Genomic DNA, 26,582 nt, shown 5'->3' with positions numbered 1-26,582 from the left:
TTATTACGCACACACGCCGTATCGACTTGTTAGTACAACAACCGTCTCGCTCGATGTTATAAACAAACACAACCAAAATTCTACGCGATATAACACACGCGAGAATTATCATCACAACACAAATAATATATTAATAATATCCGCATTACTAATATAAACGTTAGTCAACCTATAAACAAGGCACTAACTATAACCCATTCTGACCCGTTCACCTACAAGTCCCGCAACAATAAGCACACACAAAAGTCTAAGTCTAGGCACCTATCTCAAGTCACCTAAATCCCTTAGACCATGCTCTGATACCACTTGTAACGTCCCAACCCGTATTAAAACCGGCCCATAAAATTTTTTCCTTTTAATACGCGTTAAATAATACTTTAGGTCCCAATTGTGTTCCCATAAACATCTTTAATACAATATAAGGTTTAATAAACCTTAAAACATTTAATACATTAATTAATTGTCCAAACGGACATACACGACCCGACTAGTTTAGTTTCCAACCAAAACCGAGCATGGTGATTTGGGACTACGCTACCCAAATCCTAATGGAATACAAAAGAAAGATCTTCTAAGCAACCTAGCCAAGATCTCTAATCCCCATGCTTACCCGAGCCGCCAATGCGCGAACCTATAAAAATATCAACAACGAGAGGGTAAGCTAACGCTTAGTGAGTGAAAATATACTACATACATATATATGTATAAAATGGACACGCCACAATAATAATCAAATAGCGCATACCGAAGCATCAAGGTATAAGGCAAGCTAAACCTAGCATACCGTACGTTCACTAAGCACAAGCTAAAAACACCAACAATATAGTAAGTTCGCAAACAACGTTGTGAACAATGCCAATAAGCTACAACCAGAAGGTTAGCTACATCACGTCAATACAACATTATACGTATACATATATATATATATATATATATATATATATATATATATATATATATATATATATATATATATATATATATATATATATATATATATATATATATATATATATATATATATGTATATATAACAACGCGTAAAACACCCAAGGTTAACCATAACGCTATGGTGCTACCGGCTCGTGGTTCACACCATACGCATTTGAGTCATACTCTTTTATAGTGCAACCGGCTCGTGGTTCAGACTCGATGCTACCGGCACGTGGTTCACATCAATTATTTTATAGTGCTACCGGCACGTGGTTCACACTCGATGCTACCGGCTCGTGGTTCACATCCTATCACACACACACATTATGGTACTACCGGCTCGATGGTTCATACCATAACATTCATAAATAAATACGCCATATACACATACGTATAATTATTCCACTCACAATATTAACCCTTCGCCATTGGGGTTATATAATTCACATCACACGCCCATGTGATAACGTACACACAAGGTGTACACCTCGTCAAAGGTGGTTAACCAAAACGCACAACCGTGCCAATTGGACCTATACACAAGTCCATCAATCCACCTATATGTGAAGTGAGCTCTATAACCGAGAACCACTTCACCCGACCCGCACCCATCCTACACATACATATGCATATAGGATATTAACACTCACCTTGTCGCCTTGATGAATGCAACCGAATAATCCGCAACACGCCAATGGAAAGTACCTATTCCATTATCACAAATTCAACAACACACTTAGATTGGATTTACAAACCAACCCAATTCGACACTTAGTGCAAATTCGACCCAAATGCACTTCCAAGGACAAACCGCGCCCAAACTAACCAATAATCACTAACACAAGTGATAATGGTCCTAGTATGCCAATTAAATCCGAACACAAGTGTTTTACACTTATCGTTCTCAAAATCGCCCATAAACCCTAATTTTGACCCATAAGGTCAAAATCTCACCATTTACAAGTTTTGACACCAAAACATGTTTAACTCGGTTTTATACTTCAACTTAATCCATTTTAAGTTTACAAACCTCATTGAATCGACATTCGGGTCATAATCCTCAACAAACCCTAATTTTGACTCTAGTCAAAATTAGTCAACCACGAAAACCCTAAAAGTCTCCAAAACACCAATAATCACTAATGGTAGTGATTGTACACCATTTACAAGTTTTAAACATGGTTAAATCATTAACCAACCCAAAACCCGCCTTTAACACTTATAAACCCGAATCTTGGTGTTAATCTTCAATTAACAACTAATAAATGGGTTCCATCTATGAATCATACAATCAAAAGCCCCAAATTTGAATGATGAACATGAAAATGAAATTCAGAGTTAGAGCTTACCACTAGTATCACCGTGTAGCCAAGAACGAGGAGAACAACCTAGTCAACTACGCCAAACATCAAAACCAGCTTCTTCCTTTCCCAAATCCCACTTGAATCACTTGGGTGTTTGAGTTTTCTTGAGAGAAAATGAAAAGAAAAGATAAAAGAAAATAAGAAAATGAATGAGTGGATGAGGTTAAAACCCCAAATCTGGCTCAAACATGAAAAGACTAAAATGCCCTTGCTCCTCATTTAAAATTACACAAAATCGGTGCCAGTCTGCCCGTATTGCCGCGCCGCGGCCTAATTCTTCGCGCCGCGATGATTGCCTCGAACTGGTGACCTTGTTTACAAGCTTTCTGATGCTGATTCTAGAGTAATGCAGCACCGCGGCCTTCTGTGTCGCGCCGCGACCCAAGGCGTGACCTGTCATAACTTCTCGCACCCAAAGCTTTAATACTAGAAAACGCCCCGAACCTTTCTTACACTATTCGTACATACCCAATTTACCTATAAATCATATACGGGGAAAACGGGGTGTTACATCTATATATTCATTTAGAGATTTGAAATTAACAGATATCTCATAAAGAATCTTGATCAAATATACATTATAATTGTCACTTTCTAATAGATAATATTCTAAAAATTAAATAACAATATAATATAAATTAATAATTCTATTTCTTTCTTAAGAGATCTAATAAAGATAAATAACAACTATTTAAAGCTTCTCCACCTTTTGGGAGAATCTTTAACTTAGTAATTACTATACCACCTTTATCGGGTTTTAACTTACTAATATACTTTTAAAAGTTGAGATAAAGCTATGCATTACAAGCACACAATTTACACACATTATATATGTATATCAATATGTAGATGTAAAGGCATATATTTTAGTACGTGTGTGTGTGTGTATATATATATATATATATATATATATATATATATATATATATATAATATATGCGTTTCGGGTGATAATGAACATATCCATAGATAATAAATTGTCATTCATATTCGACCCACAAAATATTTAGATTATCCATAATCATATTCATATATATTATTCGCTCTTTTACATTATCTATACTCATTATAAATGGATCCGATTGAATCGATATTCATGAACGGAACATCTATTGTCATCCTTAAGTGAGCTAGCAATCTAGCATGCTATACTATTTTATTTCTTAAAAGCAAAATATGTATCTAAAGTAATTTTGTAGTGTAAAGATACAATACCTCTCATCAATACTCTATGATGTGTAGTACGAGCATCAATAAATTTTTGATCCATTCTAATTAAGTACTTTTTAAGTGATCGATAAGATCTGTTTAATGTGTAACCACCAGATCATTTGATATATATATATATATATATATATATATATATATATATATATATATATATATATATATATATATATATATATATATATATATATATATATATATATATATATATATATATATATATATATATATATGGGCTGGATCAATGGGGAAGTAACCAATCGGGGGAAGCGGGGGGAAGCAATTTTTTTTTCGTTTTTTGGAATTTTTTTTCCGGCATCAAGATCACACAAAAATATGAACATTAGAAGAGACACTTCGTGATGAATGTTATTATTTAGGCGGGAAAACGATCGACAAAAATAACATTCAAGATAATATTGTTCGTGAAGAATATGAACGTTTTTTTTCTTCATGTTTTGTGAAGTAAAATTTAGCCCGATTTAGAGTTTATGGTTTAGGGTTTAGGGTTTGGTGTTTTGGGTTTATTCCATAAACCCAAAACACCAAACCCTAAACCCTAAACTCTAAACTCTAAACCGTTCGTGTTAAAAACTCAATCTAAATCCTAAATTTAAACCCTAAATCTAATCCCTAAACCCTAAATTTCTAAACCCTAATATCTAAACCCTATAAACCCTAATATCTAAACCGAAATATCTAAACCCCAATAGCTAAAACCTCAACATACGTTCGAAAAACACGATAATTGTTATATATTACTTCTTCGAGCGTTTTTCCGCCAAAATAATAGCATTTATTGCAAAGTGTCTCTACTAAATGTTCATATTTTCATCCCATCTATAATGTTCGTGAACAAAGTTTTTTCAAAAAATGAAAAAAAAAATAAAATTTGCTTCCCCCCGATTGGTTACTTCCCTCTTGATCCTACCACTATATATATATATATATATATATATATATATATATATATATATATATATATATATATATATATATATATATATATATATATATATATAGGGATGAGCACGGTACGGAACCGGTACCGAACCGTACCGGAACCGAAAAGTACCGGTACCGAATTTACCCAATTTCGAATACCGATACCGTACCGTTTTTCCAATACCGGTACCGGTTCGGTACCGGTAATTTTCGGTATTTTACCTGTTAGTACCGAATTTTTACTGCAAAAAATATGGACTTCAAACAACATAATTCATAAAAAACAGCATCAAGAGGATCATTAAAACAGCAAAAACAGCAACATTTAAACAAAATTCAGCAAAAACAGCAACATTTTAACTAAATTCAGCAACATTTTAACAACAAAAACAGCAAACAGCAACAATTTAACAGCAATTCAGCATCAAAAAATAGCAAAAAATAGCCTTTTAAGCTTCCAAACAGCACCAAATCAGCAAAAACGGCACCTAAACAGCACCAAAACAGCACCAAGACAGCAAAAACAGCACCAAATCAGCACCAAGACAGCAAAAACAACACCAAAACAGCTTTTTACGCATCAAAACAGCACCAAAACAGCAAAAATAGCACCAAATCCTTCTAACCTTACGAGGACACTTTCTCTTTTCCTTTTTTGTTTTGTTCTTTGATCGCCTCTTCCATCTCTATATAATTGAATACACAAATTTAGTTAATTGCTCATTTTGTAGGACACTAACGTATACATAAACTTTTTACAAATAAGATTACCAATAGCAATGTCGTCGTCATTTAATAGATCAATTACTTCATCTTCAAATATAGGCTTAGTTGATTTGTTTACCCAATCTTGGGTGCAAATCAAAGCTTCAACTATTTGGGGCGATAACCTTGTTCTATACGGGTCAAGTACACGACCACCCACACTAAATGCCGACTCCGATGCCACACTAGATATTTGTATCGCCAATATATCTAACAATTTTAAATGATCAAAAAAGTCATAATAATGTAACAAATTATAATTCAAATACAATAAAAAAAGTAAGTAATTTACCTCGAGCCATCCGTGCTACAATTGGAAAACGCTCCTCGTTTTGCTTCCACCACTTTAGTATGTCAAAAGTGGGAAACCAATTCAACTTTGGCTCATTTAGGTACCTTGATAATTCCGTTTCAACCTCAAATGAACTACTATTTTCTTCAACGCTTCTCCACTTGGAAAGGAAGCTATTAATCCCTTGACCCGTAACAACATTCTCTTGAGTTTGTGATTCTTGAGTTCCCGAATTATGACTACTTTTTTCAAACTTTTGTACATAAGTTCTAAACAAACCTTCCATCCTTGTTTCAACATCAACCATCATTTCACCGACCTTCTTCTCAACTTCAACTTTTGACAATGTATTATCCATGTTCATGCTATTCATAACGACGATTCTAAAACAATGTTTCATAAATACTTTTTTCATCGTTGGATCCAATAGTACAGCAAAGTACATGAAGTCATTTAGTTTATCTAACTTGCCCCAATACTTTTCAAATTTTAATCTCATCGGGTTAACCATCAAACAAAAATCAAGATCGGCCGACCACTCACGTAAGTGACCATCAATATCTAATAGTACACTAAAAAAAGTATGAGCAAGAGGTTTTGTAGATGCTGAAACCGCTACCGTCGATTCCTTGAATTTTTCTAGAAACTTAACGAATTTCTTTGCAACATCAAAGTCAACATCACCGGGAACCTTATCTAAATCACGCTCAAAACTTTTATAATACACCTTCATATTTTGTAAATATATCTTTCAAATCCACGGCCCTTTTCAAAAGTTCATAGGTGGAATTCCACCTAGTTGGAAAATCTCCACATAGAAACTTCTTTGAATCAATTGTTTCGTCTTTCATGCATTCTTTAAACTTTTTTATCCGTTGAGATGATTGCCTGATGTACTTAACTGCTTTTTGAATACACTGAATATGCAAGTTTGCTTCATCTAAGCCCTCTTTCACTATTAGGTTAATAATATGTGCCATACACCTAATGTGAGCATGTTTACCATCTTCATATTTATTCTTCAACTTAGACAAAACATATGTTATGGCCTTGTCATTGCTCGATGCATTATCAAGGGTCATAGTCATTACATTCTTTATATCCCAACCTCGAATACACTCAATCAATTCACTACCAATGGCATCACCCTTATGACTAACAATGGGTTTGAAGTTAATAATTCTCTTATGCATTACCCAATTTTCGTCTATAAAATGACCGGTTACTACCATGTAGTTCTCACGTTGACAAGATGATGTCCAAGTATCAGTTGTCAAGTGAACGGTATTATTCGGGTTACTCAAGAAAGCATGCAATTTAAGTCTTTCATCTAAGTAATATTGGGCAATATCCTTAGATAGTTTATGGCGTGATGGAAGCTTAATATTTTCGTTGGTAACATACATCAACCTACGAAATGCCCAATGTTCAACTAGCTTGAATGGTAATTCAGCACAAATAAAATAGTCAAGCAAAGCCTTTTTAATCTCATTATCATCGTGTTTCCAAGCACCAACTTTACCACTTGGTTGAAATGATAATTATCGTTGCTTTTGTTTAGCAATGAATTGAGGGTGTTTTTTGCATCTAGAAGAATGTTTATTAAGTCCGGATGTACCGTTCGTTGTAGTATCCGCTTTGATCATTTTACCACAATGTTTGCACTTACAGTACTTTAATAAACGGCCATCACTTTCTGTAACGTACTCTATTGAAAAAGAATTCCAACATTCAGCCCGCTCTCTTCCTTTTTTTGTAGGTTGAGTATCTTCAGTTGGATTATCTCCTTTTGCACGTTTTCTTTTTGAGCATGTTAATTGAGTTTGCACAACGTCATCATTCGAATATTCGTTAATGTCCACATGATTGGTTTCATCCACAAACGTCTCATCACCCTAAAAAAAAATAAGCATTATCAGTAAGAGATTATATATACAAGTCATACAAGTTATACAATCTGATACAAGTCATACAAGTTATACAATCTGATAAGATATACTGATACAAGTTATACAAGTATAATTAGTGATACATACTGATATACATAGTGATATACATAGTGGCTACATGTGATACATAATTACATGCGATATATACTGATACATAGTGATACAAGATAATTACGTGATGATTTACAAGATAATTACATACTGATATACAAGATAATTACAAGATAATTACATACTGATATACAAGATATTATATACTGATACATAGTGATACAAGATATTATATACGATACTGATATACATACAAATACAATCTATTATACATACAAATACGATCTGTTATACATACAAATACGATACGGATACATTTTTTTTAAAATCTGTTATAAAATCTGAAACAATCTGATACAATTTTTTTTAAAAATTAAATAACTTACTTGATAAGGTGTGTTCATGGAAGGGATTGATGATGATGGAAGTGATGAAGGAGGAGAGTCCATGATGATTGATGATTAGGGTTTTTGAAAAGTGGCGATGGTTTTTTTTTTTTTTTGATTATACCGTGTGACTCTGTGTATCAAGTAAACAACCGGCCTTTTCATATTCCATGAAACTTGCGGCCTATTAAAATATGGGTAATGAAATCGGTACTAATTCGGGAATTTCCCGGTACCGTACCGGTACCGCATCTTTTGTACCGATACCGAAAAGCCAAAAAAACTGGAACCTGAACCGGTCCCGTTTACCATTCGGTCCGGTAAAACGGGATTGGGAAATTGGTACTTCTGCTCATCCCTATATATATATATATATATATATATATATATATATATATATATATATATATATATATATATATATATATATATATATATATATATATATATATATAGTGGTAGGATCAAGAGGGAAGTAACCATTCGGGGGAACCGGGGGAAGCAAAATTTTTTTTTTCGTTTTTTGAAAAAACTTTGTTCACGAACATTATAGATTAGATGAAAATATGAACATTTAGTAGAGACACTTTGTGATAAATATTTTTATTTTGGCGGGAAAACGCTCGAAGAAGTAATATATAATAATTATCGTGTTTTTCGAGCGTATTTTGAGGTTTTAGCTATTGGGGTTTAGATATTAGGGTTTAGATATTAGGGTTTATAGGGTTTAGATATTAGGGTTTAGAAATTTAGGGTTTAGGGTTTAGATTTAGGGTTTAGATTTAGGATTTAGATTCAGTTTTTAACACGAACGGTTTAGAGTTTAGGGTTTAGGGTTTAGGGTTTGGTGTTTTGGGTTTATTCCATAAACCCAAAACACCAAACCCTAAACCCTAAACTCTAAATCGGGCTAAATTTTACTTCACAAAACATGAAGAAAAAAAACGTTCATATTCTTCACGAACAATATTATCTTGAATGTTATTTTTGTCGATCGTTTTCCCGCATAAATAATAACATTCATCACGAAGTGTCTCTTCTAAATGTTCATATTTTCGTGTGATCTTGATGCCGGAAATTTTTTTTCTTTCAAAAAAACGAAAAAAAAAAAAATTTGCTTCCCCCCGTTTCCCCCCGATTGGTTACTTCCCCATTGATCATGCCCCTATATATATATATATATATATATATATATATATATATATATATATATATATATATATATATATATATATATATATATATATATATATATATATATATATATATTTGTCACACAAAAAAAACATTGACTCCAAGCCATGATACGTATAATTACAAATTTAATTGCTACCCGATACACCAAATGACAAATACCCATATGACAATGAGTATATTGTATAATATTAACATTAACAATTTAAATAATATGAATCCTTTAAACCAATATCACAAGTGGTGATCATTATTTTCATATTTTGCATTAAACTTGAAAAAAAATTGTGAGCAATTGATTTGTAGTGCATTTATAAGTATACGTTAAATGACAACGAATTTTCTAGGAATATTCATCGAAAATCAGTAGGCAAAACTGATAACTTTCGATTACTCATCAGAAATAATGTGGAAACCATTTTGTACTCATATAATGTATCTGCAGTTATGAAGGCAAAGATTACATATGTATGCATCATGTCCATGCATTCTCTTGAACTAGCATATTAGGGCCATAATGAAATTAGGTGGTGGAGAACGATCATATATATTCAGGGTGTGAAATGACCAAGATGCCTAATCTACTGTTCGTACCGGCATTTACTATAGCCAATAATGTGGAAACCATTTTGTACTCATATAATGTATCTGCAGTTATGAAGGCAAAGATTACATATGTATGCATCATGTCCATGCATTCTCTTGAACTAGCATATTAGGGCCATAATGAAATTAGGTGGTGGAGAACGATCATATATATTCAGGGTGTGAAATGACCAAGATGCCTAGTCTACTGTTCATACCGGCATTTACTATAGCTGATTGGGCAAAGGTAATGTGACAAATAAAATAATAGTAATTGGCCGGTCTCTATTTTTTTAATATGTATTCCTCACACTTCTTGTGTATATAAGAGGGAACAATGATACACACAATCACACAAATAACATTACACAATTCTCGTTATCTCTACATCCCAACATGGCCCAATTTCTCCCTAAATATACTATTTTTACCCTTTTCCTTTTATCATTTCTCCTCCAAACACAATCTAATCAATTTTCAGAAAACTTGACCACAAAATCCACCGGTTTCAAAAGAGAAAAACTAACCCACCTCCATTTCTACTTTCACGACATCGCAGCCGGTGACCACCCCACCGTCGTTAATGTGGCTAAACCCCCTACAACCAACACCTCCGATGCGTTATTCGGTCCTATTTACGTGGTCGATGACCCATTGACCATTGGGCCTAATCTAACATCCAAGATTGTGGGACGAGCTCAAGGGATGTATGCATTATCTAGTTTGAGTGAGTTTCGGCTTGTGATGTCTTTGAGTTATGTTTTTACTGAAGGGAAGTATAACGGTAGCACCTTGAGTATACTAGGAGGAAATTCGATTTCTGCACCAGTTAGAGAGATGCCAGTCGTAGGCGGAAGTGGGCTTTTTCGTTTTGCTCGTGGTTATGCAGTAACAAAAACACATTTTTTCAATGCAACCAATGAAGAAGCCGTCGTTGAGTACGATGTTTATGTCCTGCATTATTGATTAGCGTAATGGATGCTAACGACAATACATGGTTTTGAAGCGTGTTTTCGGTTTGAAGTGTGTTTTGTTGTGTCGTTTCTAATAAAGGAAAAAGATTATGCGCTTGTCTATTTTGTTCTTCATTTCATTTAATAAGTTATTATAAACTATAATAATAAGATTATGTAGTCGTGGCCACCAAAAATAATTTGTTAAATTATTTCTTTTCTATATTATACTACATCCGTCTCATTCTAATAGGGCAGTATTCTATTTTGGGCTGTCCCATTCTGATAGTCCACTTCCATAAATAGAAAGGAAAGAATATATTTCATTGGTGGATCTGGAGAGAGAAGATATTTAATTGGTGGAGAAATGAAGTTAGTGGAATTTCCTAAAACTGCGTGTTTTTTGTCTGTGGACTATTGAAATGAGACGGAGGGAGTATTATATTATATTATATTATATTATATTGTATTATATTAATTTATATTTATATTTATATTTATATTTATATTTATATTTATATACTAAAATATACAAAAAGACCAACAAAATTTGGTCGTTTCATTAGGCTGAAACGACAACAACAAAAATTACAAAACACCCCCAATCTATGTTTAATTTGCAAACTTTTTAGGGATAAAAAGTGTAAAAAACTATTTTATTAAAAAAACTTAAACAAACTCCACCAAAATTTTTAACGGGCTGTATCTTCCCGCTCGCCAATAGTTAACTTTCTTCGACACCGCCGTTCAACTCAAAATAATTTCATGAACGCAACGCAACTAACTACACGCGTAACAGACACTTTTGAAAAAACGCTAAATATTTCGAGCTATCTGTCGTGCATATGTATACACGTATGATAAACAACTCAATCATATCGATGGTTCCGTCCCCTTTTTTACGCAATTTTTCAAGCGTCAAAAAAGCGCACGCCATTAAGTATACTAGGTACTATCTACGTGTATCCAAACACACCCGTAACAACGCGTTTTTAATTATGTAAATACATAACGCTACGTTAAATATAAATATGCAACCCGAAATATCACATCGTATCGCGCGGGCCGATTCAGCTCTAGTTATATAACTATTACATTACATTATATTTTATATTTACATTTATAAAAATGGTAGAATTGAAAGCTAGTGACTTCTTAGTAAAATTTTAATTAAGCGAAAGATGTTTTGGGACATATATAAATATTAGTGTGTACTTTTTTGGATGATAATGATAATGATAATAATAATAAATAATAATAATAATAATAATAATAATAATAATAATAATAATAATAATAATAATAATAATAATAATAATAATAATAATAATAATAATAATAATTAGCATGGGATAATGATAATAAACTAGAAAAATACCGGCCCGCGCAATGCAGCGGGGCCTTTCGGGTTGCATATTCATGTTTCACGTAGCGTTATTTATTTACAGAATTTAAAACGCGTTGCTACGGGTATTTTTGAAAACACTTGGTTACTATCTAGTATATCTAATGTATAACACGTTTTTAACGGTCGAAAAATCTTGTAGAAAAGGGATCAGAACCATCGATATATATGTAAGGTGGTTAGTTTGGGTTGTTTATTATACGTGTATGTATATGTATAAAAAGTAGCCCGAAAATACTTAGCATTTTTTAAAAACAGTCCGTTTCGCGCGTAGATAGTTGCGTTGTGTGCGTAAAATTATTTCGAGTTGAATGTTAATGTCGGAAAAATTTAACTCGCACCGAGCGGGAAGATAGGGCCCGTTAAAAATTTGGGTAGAGTTAGTTTAATTTTAAAAAAAAAAAAAATTATATTTTTACACTTACTATCCTTAGAAAATTTGTAAATTCGTCGTAGTTAAACGGGGTGCTTTATAAATTTATTTGTTGTTGTCGTTTTGGAGTAGATGCAACGACAAAATTTGAGACCCCATTTAGTATATAAGATAAATAATAATAATAATAATAATTTAATAATAATAATAATAATAATAATAATAATAATAATAATAATAATAATAATAATAATAATTAGCATGGTAATAGAAATACTTGTGCAATGTTGGAGACTCGGATGTTTTTTAAGAGAAAACTTACACATACATTACACGAATATGTACAATAATTTACCAAAACATCCACAATAATACTTGAACCCTCAACCTCATGGTTAAAAGGGTCACCACAATACCACCAGGCTAATGGCCTTACGAGGATTGATGTTGCCTAGCTCTTCGGTCGTTTTACCGAGAAGGCTACTTCAGCATTTACTCGTGACGGTCGGTCCCGGTTGCGCCTCTCTGGTCGTTTCAAGAGCTGGACCTTTCACCTAACACAGAGAGACTTGTTGCACGAGTGCATCAAAAGATTAATATTTATAATTGCAGAGGCCTAAATTCGTACTCACTTTTCTCTAACAAGTAGATAGGGTAAGTATGATCTAAGATCGTCACATAACTCAACCAATTGTGGTAAAACACAGAGGTATCCTAATTACAAATTCAATTTAATGTTTATTATATTTTGATGATTACTTTTCTGTTTTTGTTTTTCGGCCAACAATAATTTGATGGTTTATTTTTAGTACATTTTATGTTTATAATAATGCTTGTAATAATAATAATAATAATAATAATAATAATAATAATAATAATAATAATAATAATAATAATAATAATAATAATAATAATAATAATAATAATAATAATAATACTCAATATTTTTGTGGAATGATTTTCTGATTGATATACTGTAACGACTCAGATTTTTTCGCTAATATATATAAGATTAATATTTACATAATTAATGTTTCCAACATGTTAAGCAATCAAACTCATTAAGATTTGGTTATTTGAAATGAATTTTATACAAATGTTTGGCCACCCAGTTTGTCTGACGATTCACGAACGTCATAACTCGAAATAATTACATAATGATGTATATATGGATATATATATATATATATACTTATGATTTGATAAAATGATATTTAAGTATCTCATTACATATAATAATAATTGGTTATATACATAAAATGAGATTACTAACTTAAAGACTTCCAGACTATATACATATATAACGATTAACGTTGTAGTAACTTCTAAATTAAAATGTATGTATATGTATTGTATTAATATTTATTAATACACTTTTGAAGGACTTAAACATATATACTAACATACTTATACTCAACAAAGATAGCTATACTCAATTTTCTCATTCAATTTATCAAGAATTCTAACCGTATTCATTCGGTATTTATACCTGTATCATACCCAGCTTCTATACGTATTCACTATTGGTATATACACATCAAATCAACATACTAATCAACCTAAAATCTGCCCTAGATATGAGGTAAACTCAAATTGGAAGTTAGCTTGACTAATTACACAAGATTACAAGCTTGGAATTTATTTTTGTCCCCCCATTTTCACGCCATATATGGCCATCCCCATTTCATTTCTAGTTAAAAATTCTTACTTCCAATTATTCTCTAACTCACACACTTGAAAGCCTTAAGGAACCTACTTCAATTCAGCAAAATAATCATCTATTACAAGCCTTAAAATAACACTTAATCATCATAAGAAAGTTTGATCAAGAACATATCAAGATAACCTTCCAAGTGTACAAGTTTACTTTCAATCTTTCAATCCAACTCCACAACTCTTTAGAATCCATAATCCTACTTTCATATCAGTAGCTTCTCATCTAATAATCAAGGTAAGAATCATATATAAACTTTGATTCAATTTATATACTCATAACTATCTTAAATCAAGATAGATTTCTTACTTGAAACTTTTGTTGATTCCATGATTCTACTTCAAAAATTTCAAGCCATCAAAGCTACCTTTGAGCTAAAGATTATTTACTATTTTTTCCAGTAGCTTTACCCTAGTAAGTTGAGGTAATAGCTTTATTCAAAATCTCGTTCGATTCATATTCATACATCTATCTTATTTTGAGTTATAACTAATAACAACAAGAACATAGTTTAGATTATTTCTAAACTTGTTTGCAAATACACTTAATCCTTCTAACTTGACTTTTAAAATACTTCAACACATGTATTATGACTATATGTCAAGCTAACATAAGGATATAAAAATTGTAAACACGAAGAACACCTTAAAATCGAATATACGCCGTCTTAGTCGAACGGGGACTGTTTTGGGTTTAATTTTAAAAACATATCTTAAACTTTGAATTAAAAGATTTCCTTTGGTGAAAAATCTTATTTTATATGGATATGAAATATATCCAAAATCCATGGTTAAACTCTAAGTGGAAGTATGTTTTTCAAAAGGGTCATCAAGATGTCGTTCTTACGACGGATATGACTATCTTCTCTTATTTGACACCTAAGCTATATTTTAGACTATTAACCTATACATTTTCTGTTAAGATTAATAATATTGAGTTCGATACGAAACCATGGCAACTCGAATCACTCAAAACGGATTTGTAACGAAGAAATTATGGGTAAAACAAAATTGGATATTTTTCTTAATTTTTAGCTACGGACATGATTCATAAAAATGGATGCTAACCTTATCCTAGCTAACTTACCTTGTATCCTACATGTATTTATACATGTCTTGTTCCCGAACTTATAGAAATGCAATTTATAATAGTCGTGATTAAGTTCTACGACAATATATTATAGTCTTAATAAAGATCGTAAGGCACCATATATATATATATATATATATATATATATATATATATATATATATATATATATATATATATATATATGACTTGATCACCGTGGATCCGTATACAGCGTTTTGACATATCATTTTGATTTCCTCTATATATATTATTGGAACGAACTGTAAGGCACCATTGGCAGTAATTTCGAGTTAGCTGTGGGTCGAAGTGGATTCCAAAATATTATATACTTTGAGTTGTGATCGAGCCTGAGACATGTATACAATGGGTCGTGGATTGCATCAGACAATATACATATTATGTGTCTTACTATATTAAGACAATATATTATAGTGTTAGTAAATTCTAACACAATATACACATTTATATTTATATATATATTTATACTGTTGGACTATCGGACTATTGGACTACGAACGTTGGACTACTAACAATGGACAATTAAAATTATCACGAGTATCATAAGTATGGAATATTAATTATACATATATATATATATATATATATATATATATATATATATATATATATATATATATATATATATATATATATATATATATATATATCATGACACAAGAATATTATTACTAGGTTCGTGAATTCGTCAAAAGGCCAAGTCTTATCACCATCTATTCGAAAATCATCACAAGTGAGTTATAGTCCGATTTTTACTATCTAAATTATTTTGGGATGAGAATAATGCAAATTTATAAATGTTTTACAAAATAAGCACAAGTTCATGAAACTACATTCTACGACTGTTTTGTTATACCGGATATCTGTACTTATTATTATTATGTTTAGTAACCTAAGAATTAGTGAAAAACACTAATTGACGCGAATCCTAAAGGTAGATCTACGGGCACCAACCACCCCCATTTTCGAATAGTGAAAATGCTTTAGTACTTCGAAGGGTTCTTCATACATTTGAATAGTGGAATGTATGATGCCAGATATCTTAAGCGCTCTATGTTAAGGTCGGTTACCAGGCGACTCATCATATGAATGATTTTTGCAGTTGTAATGATCCTGCGCATTTAATTAAATGAAATCTTGTGGCTTATTAAATGTTATGATTATTATATAGAAATTAAACCTATGACTTACCAACATTTTTGTTGACGTTTTAAGCATGTTATTTCTCAGGTGAATATTAAAAATGCTTCCGATGTCGTATGCCATCCCAAGGTCAAGATTTGGAGTCGGCATAATTGCTTATATTGTTTAAACTTGCATTCGGAGTGTTTGTTGTAATATATTTGATCATGTTGTAATGGATTGTGTAAAAACTTATTTATTTGAGTAGATTGTTTTTGATAGACAATCTAAATAATGTCATTAAGACCCTTATTCAATAATAAAGGTTATGGTTGTTTTTAAAAACGAATGCAAGATTTGAAAAACGTCTCATATAGAGGTCAAAACCTCGCAAAGAAACCAATTAATATGAAACGTTTATAATTAATATGAACGGGGCATTTCATATACCTATATATATATATATATATATATATATATATATATATATATATATATATATAGTTTAATCAAGAGGGAAACACTTTTTTGGGGGAAGTGGGGGAAGTAATTTTTATCATTTTTGTTAAAAAAAATTTCAGGCATCAAGATCACATGAAAATATGAAGATTTAAAAAAATCACTTCGTGATAAATGTTATTATTTTGGCGAGAAAATGCTAGAAGAAATAAATGATAACATTCACTGCACTGAATGTTTTACTTCTGAGTTTGTTTTTTAGGGTTAAAAAAATTAGGTTTTAGAAATTAGGTGTTGAAAATTAGGGTTTAGCTATTAGGGTTTAGAAATTAAGGTTTTGAAGTTAGAAATTAGGGTTTAGGATTTATAATGATACGCATATCTGCAAGACTATGCGGATTACGCATCCAAAGCCCTAAACCACACGTAAATTGCCATGTCAGAGATATGGCACGGGTATAGCCGAACTATATGCGCCTATACCATCTGATGTGAGTTTCGTATACTTGAATAAGAGTCTAGTATATTCTAGAAAGATGTATGATATAATCAATTCAGATTCTTTTCATTAAATAACGAAATTTAGTTGAGATAAGATTGCATTAATTAGGGAAGAGATTCTACCGAAACCCTAATTCGTGAGCCTATAAATACATAGCTCATAAACCCTAAAAGCATACTCGTTACTCATACGTAACAACATACATATCTTCATCGTACGAATAAAGCTTCATAGGATCTTAAAGACTTTCAGGTATGTCTTGAACTATAAAACCTTCATGTCTTTGGGCCACTCAACCTCGTATGTTAGGTTGTTGGTGGACTCTCAAATCTGCCACCCGGTCAGAATCAAAACGATACCGATGTGGGTTATCCACGACTAAGTGTCGGAGGTCCGAATGTTGTTAGTCCTTAAACCCCACTATGCACTCAAGCGTAAGTTCACCTTGACCTCGTGAAAATATGCTTGATCAGTTTATAAATTAGGGTTTAGATTGAATTTTTAAACGAACGGTTTAGAATTTAGGGTTTAAGGTTTAGGGCTTTATGTTTTAGGTTTAGGGACTAAACCCAAAACCCTAAACCCTAAACCCTAAACTCTAAATCTGTCTAAATCTGGAAAAAACTTCACATATGATGGGAATAAAAAGCTCGAAGAATAACATTCAGGAATAACATTACGCATGATGCATGTTATCAGTTTTTTCTTCGAGCGTTTTCCTGCCAAAATAATAACATTCATCACAAATTGTCTTTTTTAAATGTTCATATTTTCGCGTGCTCTTAATGTTGGAAAAATAAATTTTGAAAAAACCAAAAAATAATAAATTTTTTTTTTTTACTTCACCCTTCCCCCCAAAAAAGTGCCTCCCTCTTCTATTAAATTTTTTTAGATATATATATATATATATATATATATATATATATATATATATATATATATATATATATATATATATATATATATATATAGATTATAATTTCATAGTTTCGTAAGGTCAATCGGGGGTGAGTTCGTAAATAGTTCATTAAAACTTGTTGTAAACTTATAACCCTCCTTGATTGTTCCGGTTCTAATTAAGGATGTCATTGATAATCTTTAAGCCGAGGGTGATTCTGACTGTATGGTGATGTACATGTCCCCGATACCGCACCCTCCAATATAGTATACTGGCTACCTATAATTAGGTCATTCAAATAAAACGGTGGCCCATTTATTATTACAGATTTCTTAAAGACAAATTTTTTATAAATTCTTTAGCAAACCACTCGGACTACTTTAAAATATATTTAGCGACTATATAAAAGTTCTTTATTAGATGTTGGAATTAATCGAGTGCAATGTCTGAACCTTACTATGAACCTATTTCAACAACTAAAAACCTCATTTTCAATCAAGCTGTTAGTCTCATCCACTACGGCCAGCCATGCCCTTCCATTATCATTGTCACGTATAATTATTTCAGTCTCATCGGAGATCTTAACAGTGATAATTAACGAGTTTATTAAAGTAAAGTTTTGACATTTAAGAGTAATTAAATCGTTAATCATACAAACAGTTGGAAAGGGTAATCCATAACCTAGTATTATAGTTGACCAATCTTAAATATATATAAAATAGTTGCTGAGAGTTTTAGAAGTTTTACAGTGTAGAACCAGCAACTATATCAAATATTTTATTATTTGATAGATAAGGTAATATTTAACATCTTACAAAGTGAATATTATAGGGATATTACTTATTAGAAATATGATAACGATATAGTAATAATTATTATAACAACACATATAATAATTATATAAGTATAAAGATAGATGTACGGTTCCATGTTCTTTGCAAATGGAAAGATCGTTGATACCAAAAAAAAAAAAAAAAAAAAAAAAAAAAAAAATTGAGGGAAATTTGTGATGTAAATTGAAGTAGTAATCTTTGTGGTGTTAATATGATCCTCCCGAGTGGCATGGTGAAGAAATCATATCTTACAGCCTATGATCTCACTAAAAATTGATCGGAGAAAGTGAATTGTCAAAATTGCCGAAGCTGGGGTTTATCTTTTTTTAGTTATTGTTTTTAATTGTGATTACTGCTAGAAACAATGTTGGGGAAATTGTTAATACATTCATTTTGGATGAGATAATAGATTCTTTTGTTGTAAGGAAGTGTGAGCGTGTCCAACTTCTACTACATTAGGTACAATTTTTTAAGATGCTCGTATTTTATTATATGTTTTGTTAGTACTTAAATCTGGTAACACTTAAACTACTATTGACAAGTAACTTCATGAAAAATGGTTAGACGCGTTCAATTTTAACCAGTTTTCGTAGATTATTTTTGACAAACTTATGTATTAATTTTAATCATATGCTTATTGTATTTAAAAATGGTTATGGTTGTTTAACTTTTTCTCATAATAATATTTTAATTTGACTTATTAATATAGTTTATTTTGTAATTATTTGATTATTGAGTAAGTTACCCTCATCCTTAAATTCTGTCTTCGCCTCTACTTACCCCATTGATGCACCTTCAATAACTTGGATATTGGAACTTAAATTGTATTCATATAATCTGTACGAGTGTAATAGCATGAAAAAAGCACAAATCCACTTTCGTCGATCTATTAATCGAGTCAACAACAAGCGTCGATTTATTGGCGAACTGACTGCCGCTTAAAGTCTAAATTGAACTTTAGGCAGGTTTGAAACTCACGAAAATTTTATTCTACCATTTTCATGGCATCTCCTTTCTTTCTTTTTTTTCTTTTTTTTCTTTTTATAACCTAATTATGGTCGAAGGTCCATTTGAAATCAATCTCTCTATCCACAGAACATTGAGAGGGAGAAATTTATTTACTTTTGGGGTATTTCACTCTGAGTAGAGAAATGACTTCTCTTTATTTTAGAATATGAGAAGGATAACAAATAGAAAAGAATACTGGCTTGGGCTGTGTCTCTACGCCAATCTATATTAGAAGAGAAGGTTTCATCGGAACATTTTTTTATTTCTGGGTACTTCGCTTTTTTTTTTTTTGTTAATTACATGGCAACCTCATATATGCTCCAGCCGTGGACGTGTTTTATTATTTATTGTTGTATCATCTCAAAGTCAAAATAACAACGAAAGAAAGGATTTTGTTAATGATCGGTTGGGTCTAAAATATGATAGTGCAACATTGTATTTTTGAACGGACCCCTCGCTGATTTTGTCTTTTATAATAAAATCGTTACATGCAATATTTATCTCTATAGTTAGATAATATATATTTTTTTACTTTTGTTTTTCCGTTTTTATAATGTATGCGAAGCACTGTTGTAAAAAACCCGATTACTCTCCAATTAATTATTTTTAAGAGCAGTCCGTTCTAATTTTTCAAAATTCATTTAATTAATCAGTCAAAGTCGATTGACGGCGCATAATCGAATTTGGTAATCAAAGTCAGTCAAAATCAAAATTGTTCAACATTTTAACATGAATTTCAACTAAAACTTTACAGTTTTTGAACGAAATCAACAATTTTAGACAACTATGTTAAAGTTTATGTTTATGATTTTCTTCTATATTTACACATAATTTTTTGAAATTGATTATTTAAATGTATAAGGTACAATTCGATTAATCCCGATTAATTCTCGAATTTTCGACGACTCTTTCCAAAGTTCCGAACGATTAATCTCCGAATAGCGAATTTTCACTACTACACAAAAGAGTATAGAAACCCCTTTTAGAAATCGGTTTTTTGGTTAAGAGGTAGAAACCAGTTTGCAAAGAGAAAAGAAACCGGTTTTGTAAGGCATGGAAACGGGAGACCGGTTTTTTTTTAGCAAAACTGGTTCCCAAAGTTTAAATAGAAACCGGTTCCTTCAAGAAAACCGATTCTCACTTTGGAAACCTATTTTTATTTATTTATCAAAACTGGTTTCGATGCACCTTCAACGGCTACATTCGCTGTTTAGGTACTGGTGTTCATTTTTTCTTTACTTTCACTAAAAAAAACTCCATTTTCAGTAAATTTCAAACTCCCAATCAATTACACATACATTTACTTCATCCCCAATTAAATTACACATACATTTACTTCATTCAAATCTATGAACTTAACAACAAGAGATTGTATTCAAGAGATTTATTAAATTAAGGTATATTCCATTATTCTTTATTATATATATATATATATATATATATATATATATATATATATATATATATATATATATATATATATATATATATATATATATATATATATATATATATATTTCAATGTATTTTATGTTTTGTTTTAAATGTTATGTATTTTGATTGTGTTAGTAGCTTAGGTATTGATTTTTTTTTTATTTTAATTTGGATATAGCTATTTGAAGATTATGTATCATCATGTTGAAGTTTAAAGTTCTCGTCATCTTGAATTATAAACAAACATAAGGTATGTATTTCTCCAATACTTAATATTCATTGTGATTTATTTCAAGCATTAAGTTCATATAATATCTTAAATATGTGATTTTTGTATCGTTGAGTTTATATTATTTATTAAATTAATTAATATGGATTTAAATATTAATGAATAACTTTTTTTAGTAAAGTCATATAATATATATATATATATATATATATATATATATATATATATATATATATATATATATATATATAGTTCAACTGTATGTAAATGTACATAATATATGTATGTATGCTGAATCTGATCTGTTCACAGCCTTCTTCTCTACCTCAAAATAAAGAACGGACAAGTTTCGAAATGAGACAATTTCATCTATAAAAGAACAAGCATCGTTACCGAAGAAGTCAACTTCAAAAAAAGTTTCAAATGAAGTCATGAGTGCGCATGCTTTGTACTATAATATAATTAAAAATCGACCCTCAAACGTGAAAATACTATATAATTTATGGATGAAAAGAGAGAGTCCGCTAACAATCGGGCAAACATTTAAAGTTGATAAAGAAGTCTTTGGCGATGAGGAAAGTCCCTTTTTTATAATCATGCCTGAAGATATTATGAAGTTTATGACAAATGGATGGCTTGATATATCCATCATCACTTGGTTCTCGATGTAAGTAAATTAGTTATTAGTTATTTTATAATTTATATTATGTGTTATTTCATATGATATATGATTAAAATGTATTCATGTGTTTAGGACTTGCTTTACATATCAAAAGCGATTAAACACACCTAAGAGATGCGTGTTTTTAAATCCAAATCAGATTTCAGAAGGTATATGTTGTGAGGGACCCAAGGAAGTAATCGCTTACAATAAGCCGGTAATGACCCAAGATCACAAAAAATATTACATATTACCTTATCATCAAGTGTACGTACAATATGCCTTTAACCTTTTAAATTATACAACATTTATGTAAATTATATAACTTTTATGTAAATTATACAACTTTTATGCTGTAGCGTTTTCAATTTATTAGAAATCATTGGAGCCTGTTTATCATATCACCTCGCAAGAAATATGGCTACATTTTGGATTCACTTAAGGAAAATAAGGTTGCTCGGGATTATCTATTAAGCGGCATTGTGGATAAGTAAGTTTTTATCAAATAGTTCATAGTTTGTTTATTGATTAAAACCTTAACAAAAAAAAATGGTTGTTTCTTTATAGGGCTATTGGATGTTGTTTGTGGGATTTACCTCCGGTAAGTTTTTATCAACTTTTAACTTCTATGTACTGTTCCTGTTTCATTGCTACTGTTCCTGTTTTGCTGCTACTGTTCCTAATGTATTTTTTACACATAAGTATTTAGGTTGATAGCTTAGTTGGTGTTATGATATTTTTACAAGGTCCCGGGTTAAAACTTAATTAAAACTGTTGTTTAAATTGTAGTGTCAACAACAAAGAAGTCATTGGGAGTGCGGGTATTACGTGATGAAATGGATCCATCAATTTATTCTGTATGAGCAACATGAGTTGGACAAGAGTGTAAGTTACTTATTACCACCTCCCGCATATTTGTTTAGCTTTGCAACAGTCACCTTCCTGCATGTTATCATGATGACACATACTAACATGAAAAAACACAGCCACCTTCCTGCAACAGTTTGATTTGTTTTGACAAATTGTCAAATGACTAATTTGGTTATACTTTCTTCTTGTCTTTATATAGATTCCGTGAGAGGATTCACAACCATTTAGTGAGAGAGAGTTGGAAGAAATCGTTGACTTTTGGATTTCGGCATACATATCACGATGTAAATGACTTTGTTAATTAGGTATCTTTTGGATTTCGGAATGTATTTAATGCACAAAACTAGTTACGTTTGTAGTGACCCGAACTTTTCCATGATTATTTATTAAATGAAAACTATATTTGCATGATTAAATGTTTCCAACATGTTAAGCAATCAAACTTGTTAAGACTTGATTATTTGAAATGAGTTCATGTAGACAATTGACCACCCAAGTTGACCGGCGATTCACGAACGTTAAAACTTGTAAAAACGACATGATGATATATATATGGACATATATATGGTTAACATGAGATTATGATAAGTAAGTATCTCACTAAGTATATTAACAATGTGTGATATACATAAAAAAAAATGAGAATATTGAATTATGAAGCTCGAAACGATATACATAACGATTATCGTTATAGCAATGTCTTACTAAATACATATGTATTGTATTAAGATATTGATATACTATATTTAACATGATAAAATGATAATTAAGTATATCATTAAGTGTATTAACAATGAACTATAAAAGTAAGATGAGACTACTAACTTAAGGATTTCGAAACAATATCTTTATGTAACGATTATCGTTGTAATAGTATTTTAACATATATATATATATATATATATATATATATATATATATATATATATATATATATATATATATATATATATATATATATATATATATATATATATATATATATATATATATTATATATATATATATATGATGTTAAGATATATTCATACACCATGTTATCATGTTAACATAACAATTTAACATCTTATTTAAGTATTATAACAATGGATTAATTACATTTAACAAGATCGTTAACTTAAAGGTTTCAAAACAACACTTACATGTAACGAATAACGGTGACTTAACGACTCAGTTAAAATGTATATACATGTAGTGTATTAATATGTATTAGTACACTTTTGAAAGACTTCAAGACACATATCAAAGTACTTCTACTTAGCAAAAATGCTCATAATTACATATCATTCATTTTCATCAACAATTCTACTCGTATGTACCCGTATTCGTACTCGTACAATACACAGCTTCTAGATGTATTTACTATTGGTATATACACCTTTAATCATTCATTCTTAGCAGCCATATTAGAGTCAAAAACATGTGGAACCATTATTTAACAACTTGTATGACTAATGAGCTAAAAACAAACTTAAGGATCTTTTTTTTTCTTTATAACAAGTAATCCCGTTTTTATGATTTCACCCCATTTTTCCATTCCATTTTCTCATACTTACACTCCAAATTCTCTCTCAAAATACTCCTAACATCATACTTGATCATCTCCAAATATTTTCACCATCTTTTAGCTTCAATTACAAGCTTTAATCATCATAAAAACAACCATTCTAGAACACTTCAAGAAATCTTTCAAACTTGCTAGCTTACTTCCAATCTTGCAAATCCATTTCAAGTGATCATTCAATCTCAAGAAATATTTCTCATTTACAGTAAGATATCTTTCTAATTCAAGGTAATACTCATACTCAAACTTTGATTCAATTTCTATAACTATAACAATCTTATTTCGAGTGGAAATCTTACTTGAATTTGTTTTCGTGTCATGATTCTACTTGAAGAACTTTCAAGCCATCCAAGGATCCTTTGAAGCTAGATCTATTTTTCTCTTTTTCAGTAGGTTTATCCACAAAACTTGAGGTAGTAATGATGTTCATAACATCATTCAATTCATACATATAAAGCTATCTTATTCGAAGATTTAAACTTGTAATCACTAGAACATAGTTTAGTTAATTCTAAACTTGTTCGCAAATAAAGTTAATCCTTCTAACTTGACTTTTAAAATCAACTAAACACATGTTCTATATCTATATGATATGCTAACTTAATGATTTAAAATCTGGAAACACGAAAAACACCGTAAAATCGGACATACGCCGTCGTAGTAACACCACGGGCTGTTTTGGGTTAGTTAATTAAAAACTATGATAAACTTTGATTTAAAAGTTGTTCTTCTGGGAAAATGATTTTTCTTATGAACATGAAACTATATCCAAAAATCATGGTTAAACTCAAAGTGGAAGTATGTTTTTCAAAATAGTCATCAAGACGTCGTTCTTTCGACTGAAATGACTACTTCTTATAATATTGACTTGTAACCTGTATTTCCGACTATAACTTATATTTTTCCTATTTAGATTCATAAACTTAAGTTCAATATGAAGCCATATCAACTTGAATCACTCAAAACGGATTTAAAACGAAGAAGTTATGGGTAAAACAAAATTGGAAAATTTTACTTGTTGTAGCTACGAAAATTTTATAACAAATCCATATTAATCATATCCTAGCTAACTTATATTGTATTATACATGTATTATGTAATCTTGGGATACCATAGACACGTACAATGTTTTGACATATCATATCGACCCATCTATATATATATATTTCGGAACAACCATAGACACTCTATATGCAGTAATGTTTGAGTTAGCTATACAGGGTTGAGGTTGATTCCAACATAATATATTTACTTTGAGTTGTGATCTAGCCTGAGACTTGTATACACTGGGTCGTGGATTGATTCGAGATAATATATATTGATTTATTTCAGTACATCTAACTGTGGACAACTAGTTGTAGGTTACTAACAAGTACTGCTAACTTAACAACTTAAATCATAAAAACGTAACAAAAAATGTTGTGAATATATTTAAATCATACTTTGATATATATATGTACATATTTGTTATAGGTTCGTGAATCGACCAGTGGCCAAGTCTTATTTCCAACGAGGGAAAAATCTGTGAAAGTGAGTTATAGTCCCACTTTTAAAATCTATTATTTTTGGGATGAGAATACATGCAGTTTTATAAATGTTTTACAAAATAGACACAAGTGATCAAAATTACATTCTATATTGAATTATCGAACCGAATATGCCCCTTTTTAGTTTGGTAGCCTAAGAATTGGTGTTTATTATAATTGCCACCAATTGACGCGAATCCTAAAGATAGATCTATTTGGCCCAACAAGCC

At 30.8% G+C, this 26,582-nt stretch overlaps 2 protein-coding genes across 2 annotated transcripts; one reads left to right on the top strand and one right to left on the bottom strand.

Annotated features, from left to right (window-relative positions):
• Positions 1-5,057: 5,057 nt before the first annotated feature.
• Positions 5,058-5,995, bottom strand: LOC139876433 (zinc finger BED domain-containing protein RICESLEEPER 2-like). The gene is made up of 3 exons (XM_071863742.1): positions 5,527-5,995; positions 5,241-5,444; positions 5,058-5,155 (listed from the first exon to the last, which is right to left on the bottom strand). Exons 1-3 carry the CDS (start codon positions 5,969-5,971, stop codon positions 5,097-5,099), a joined length of 708 nt encoding a protein of 235 aa, XP_071719843.1. The 5' UTR covers positions 5,972-5,995; the 3' UTR covers positions 5,058-5,096.
• Positions 5,996-10,087: 4,092 nt separating this feature from the next.
• LOC139877731 (dirigent protein 21-like) lies at positions 10,088-10,657 on the top strand. The gene has a single exon (XM_071865155.1). The coding sequence runs from the start codon at positions 10,088-10,090 to the stop codon at positions 10,655-10,657; it is 570 nt and encodes a 189-aa protein (XP_071721256.1).
• Positions 10,658-26,582: the final 15,925 nt, after the last annotated feature.

The sequence above is a fragment of the Rutidosis leptorrhynchoides genome, chromosome 11 (genome assembly GCF_046630445.1).
Source record: "Rutidosis leptorrhynchoides isolate AG116_Rl617_1_P2 chromosome 11, CSIRO_AGI_Rlap_v1, whole genome shotgun sequence".
In the NCBI taxonomy this organism is placed as follows: Eukaryota; Viridiplantae; Streptophyta; class Magnoliopsida; order Asterales; family Asteraceae; genus Rutidosis; species Rutidosis leptorrhynchoides.
Note: the sequence above shows the minus strand (reverse complement) of the source record. Positions and strands in the feature narration are given on the sequence as shown.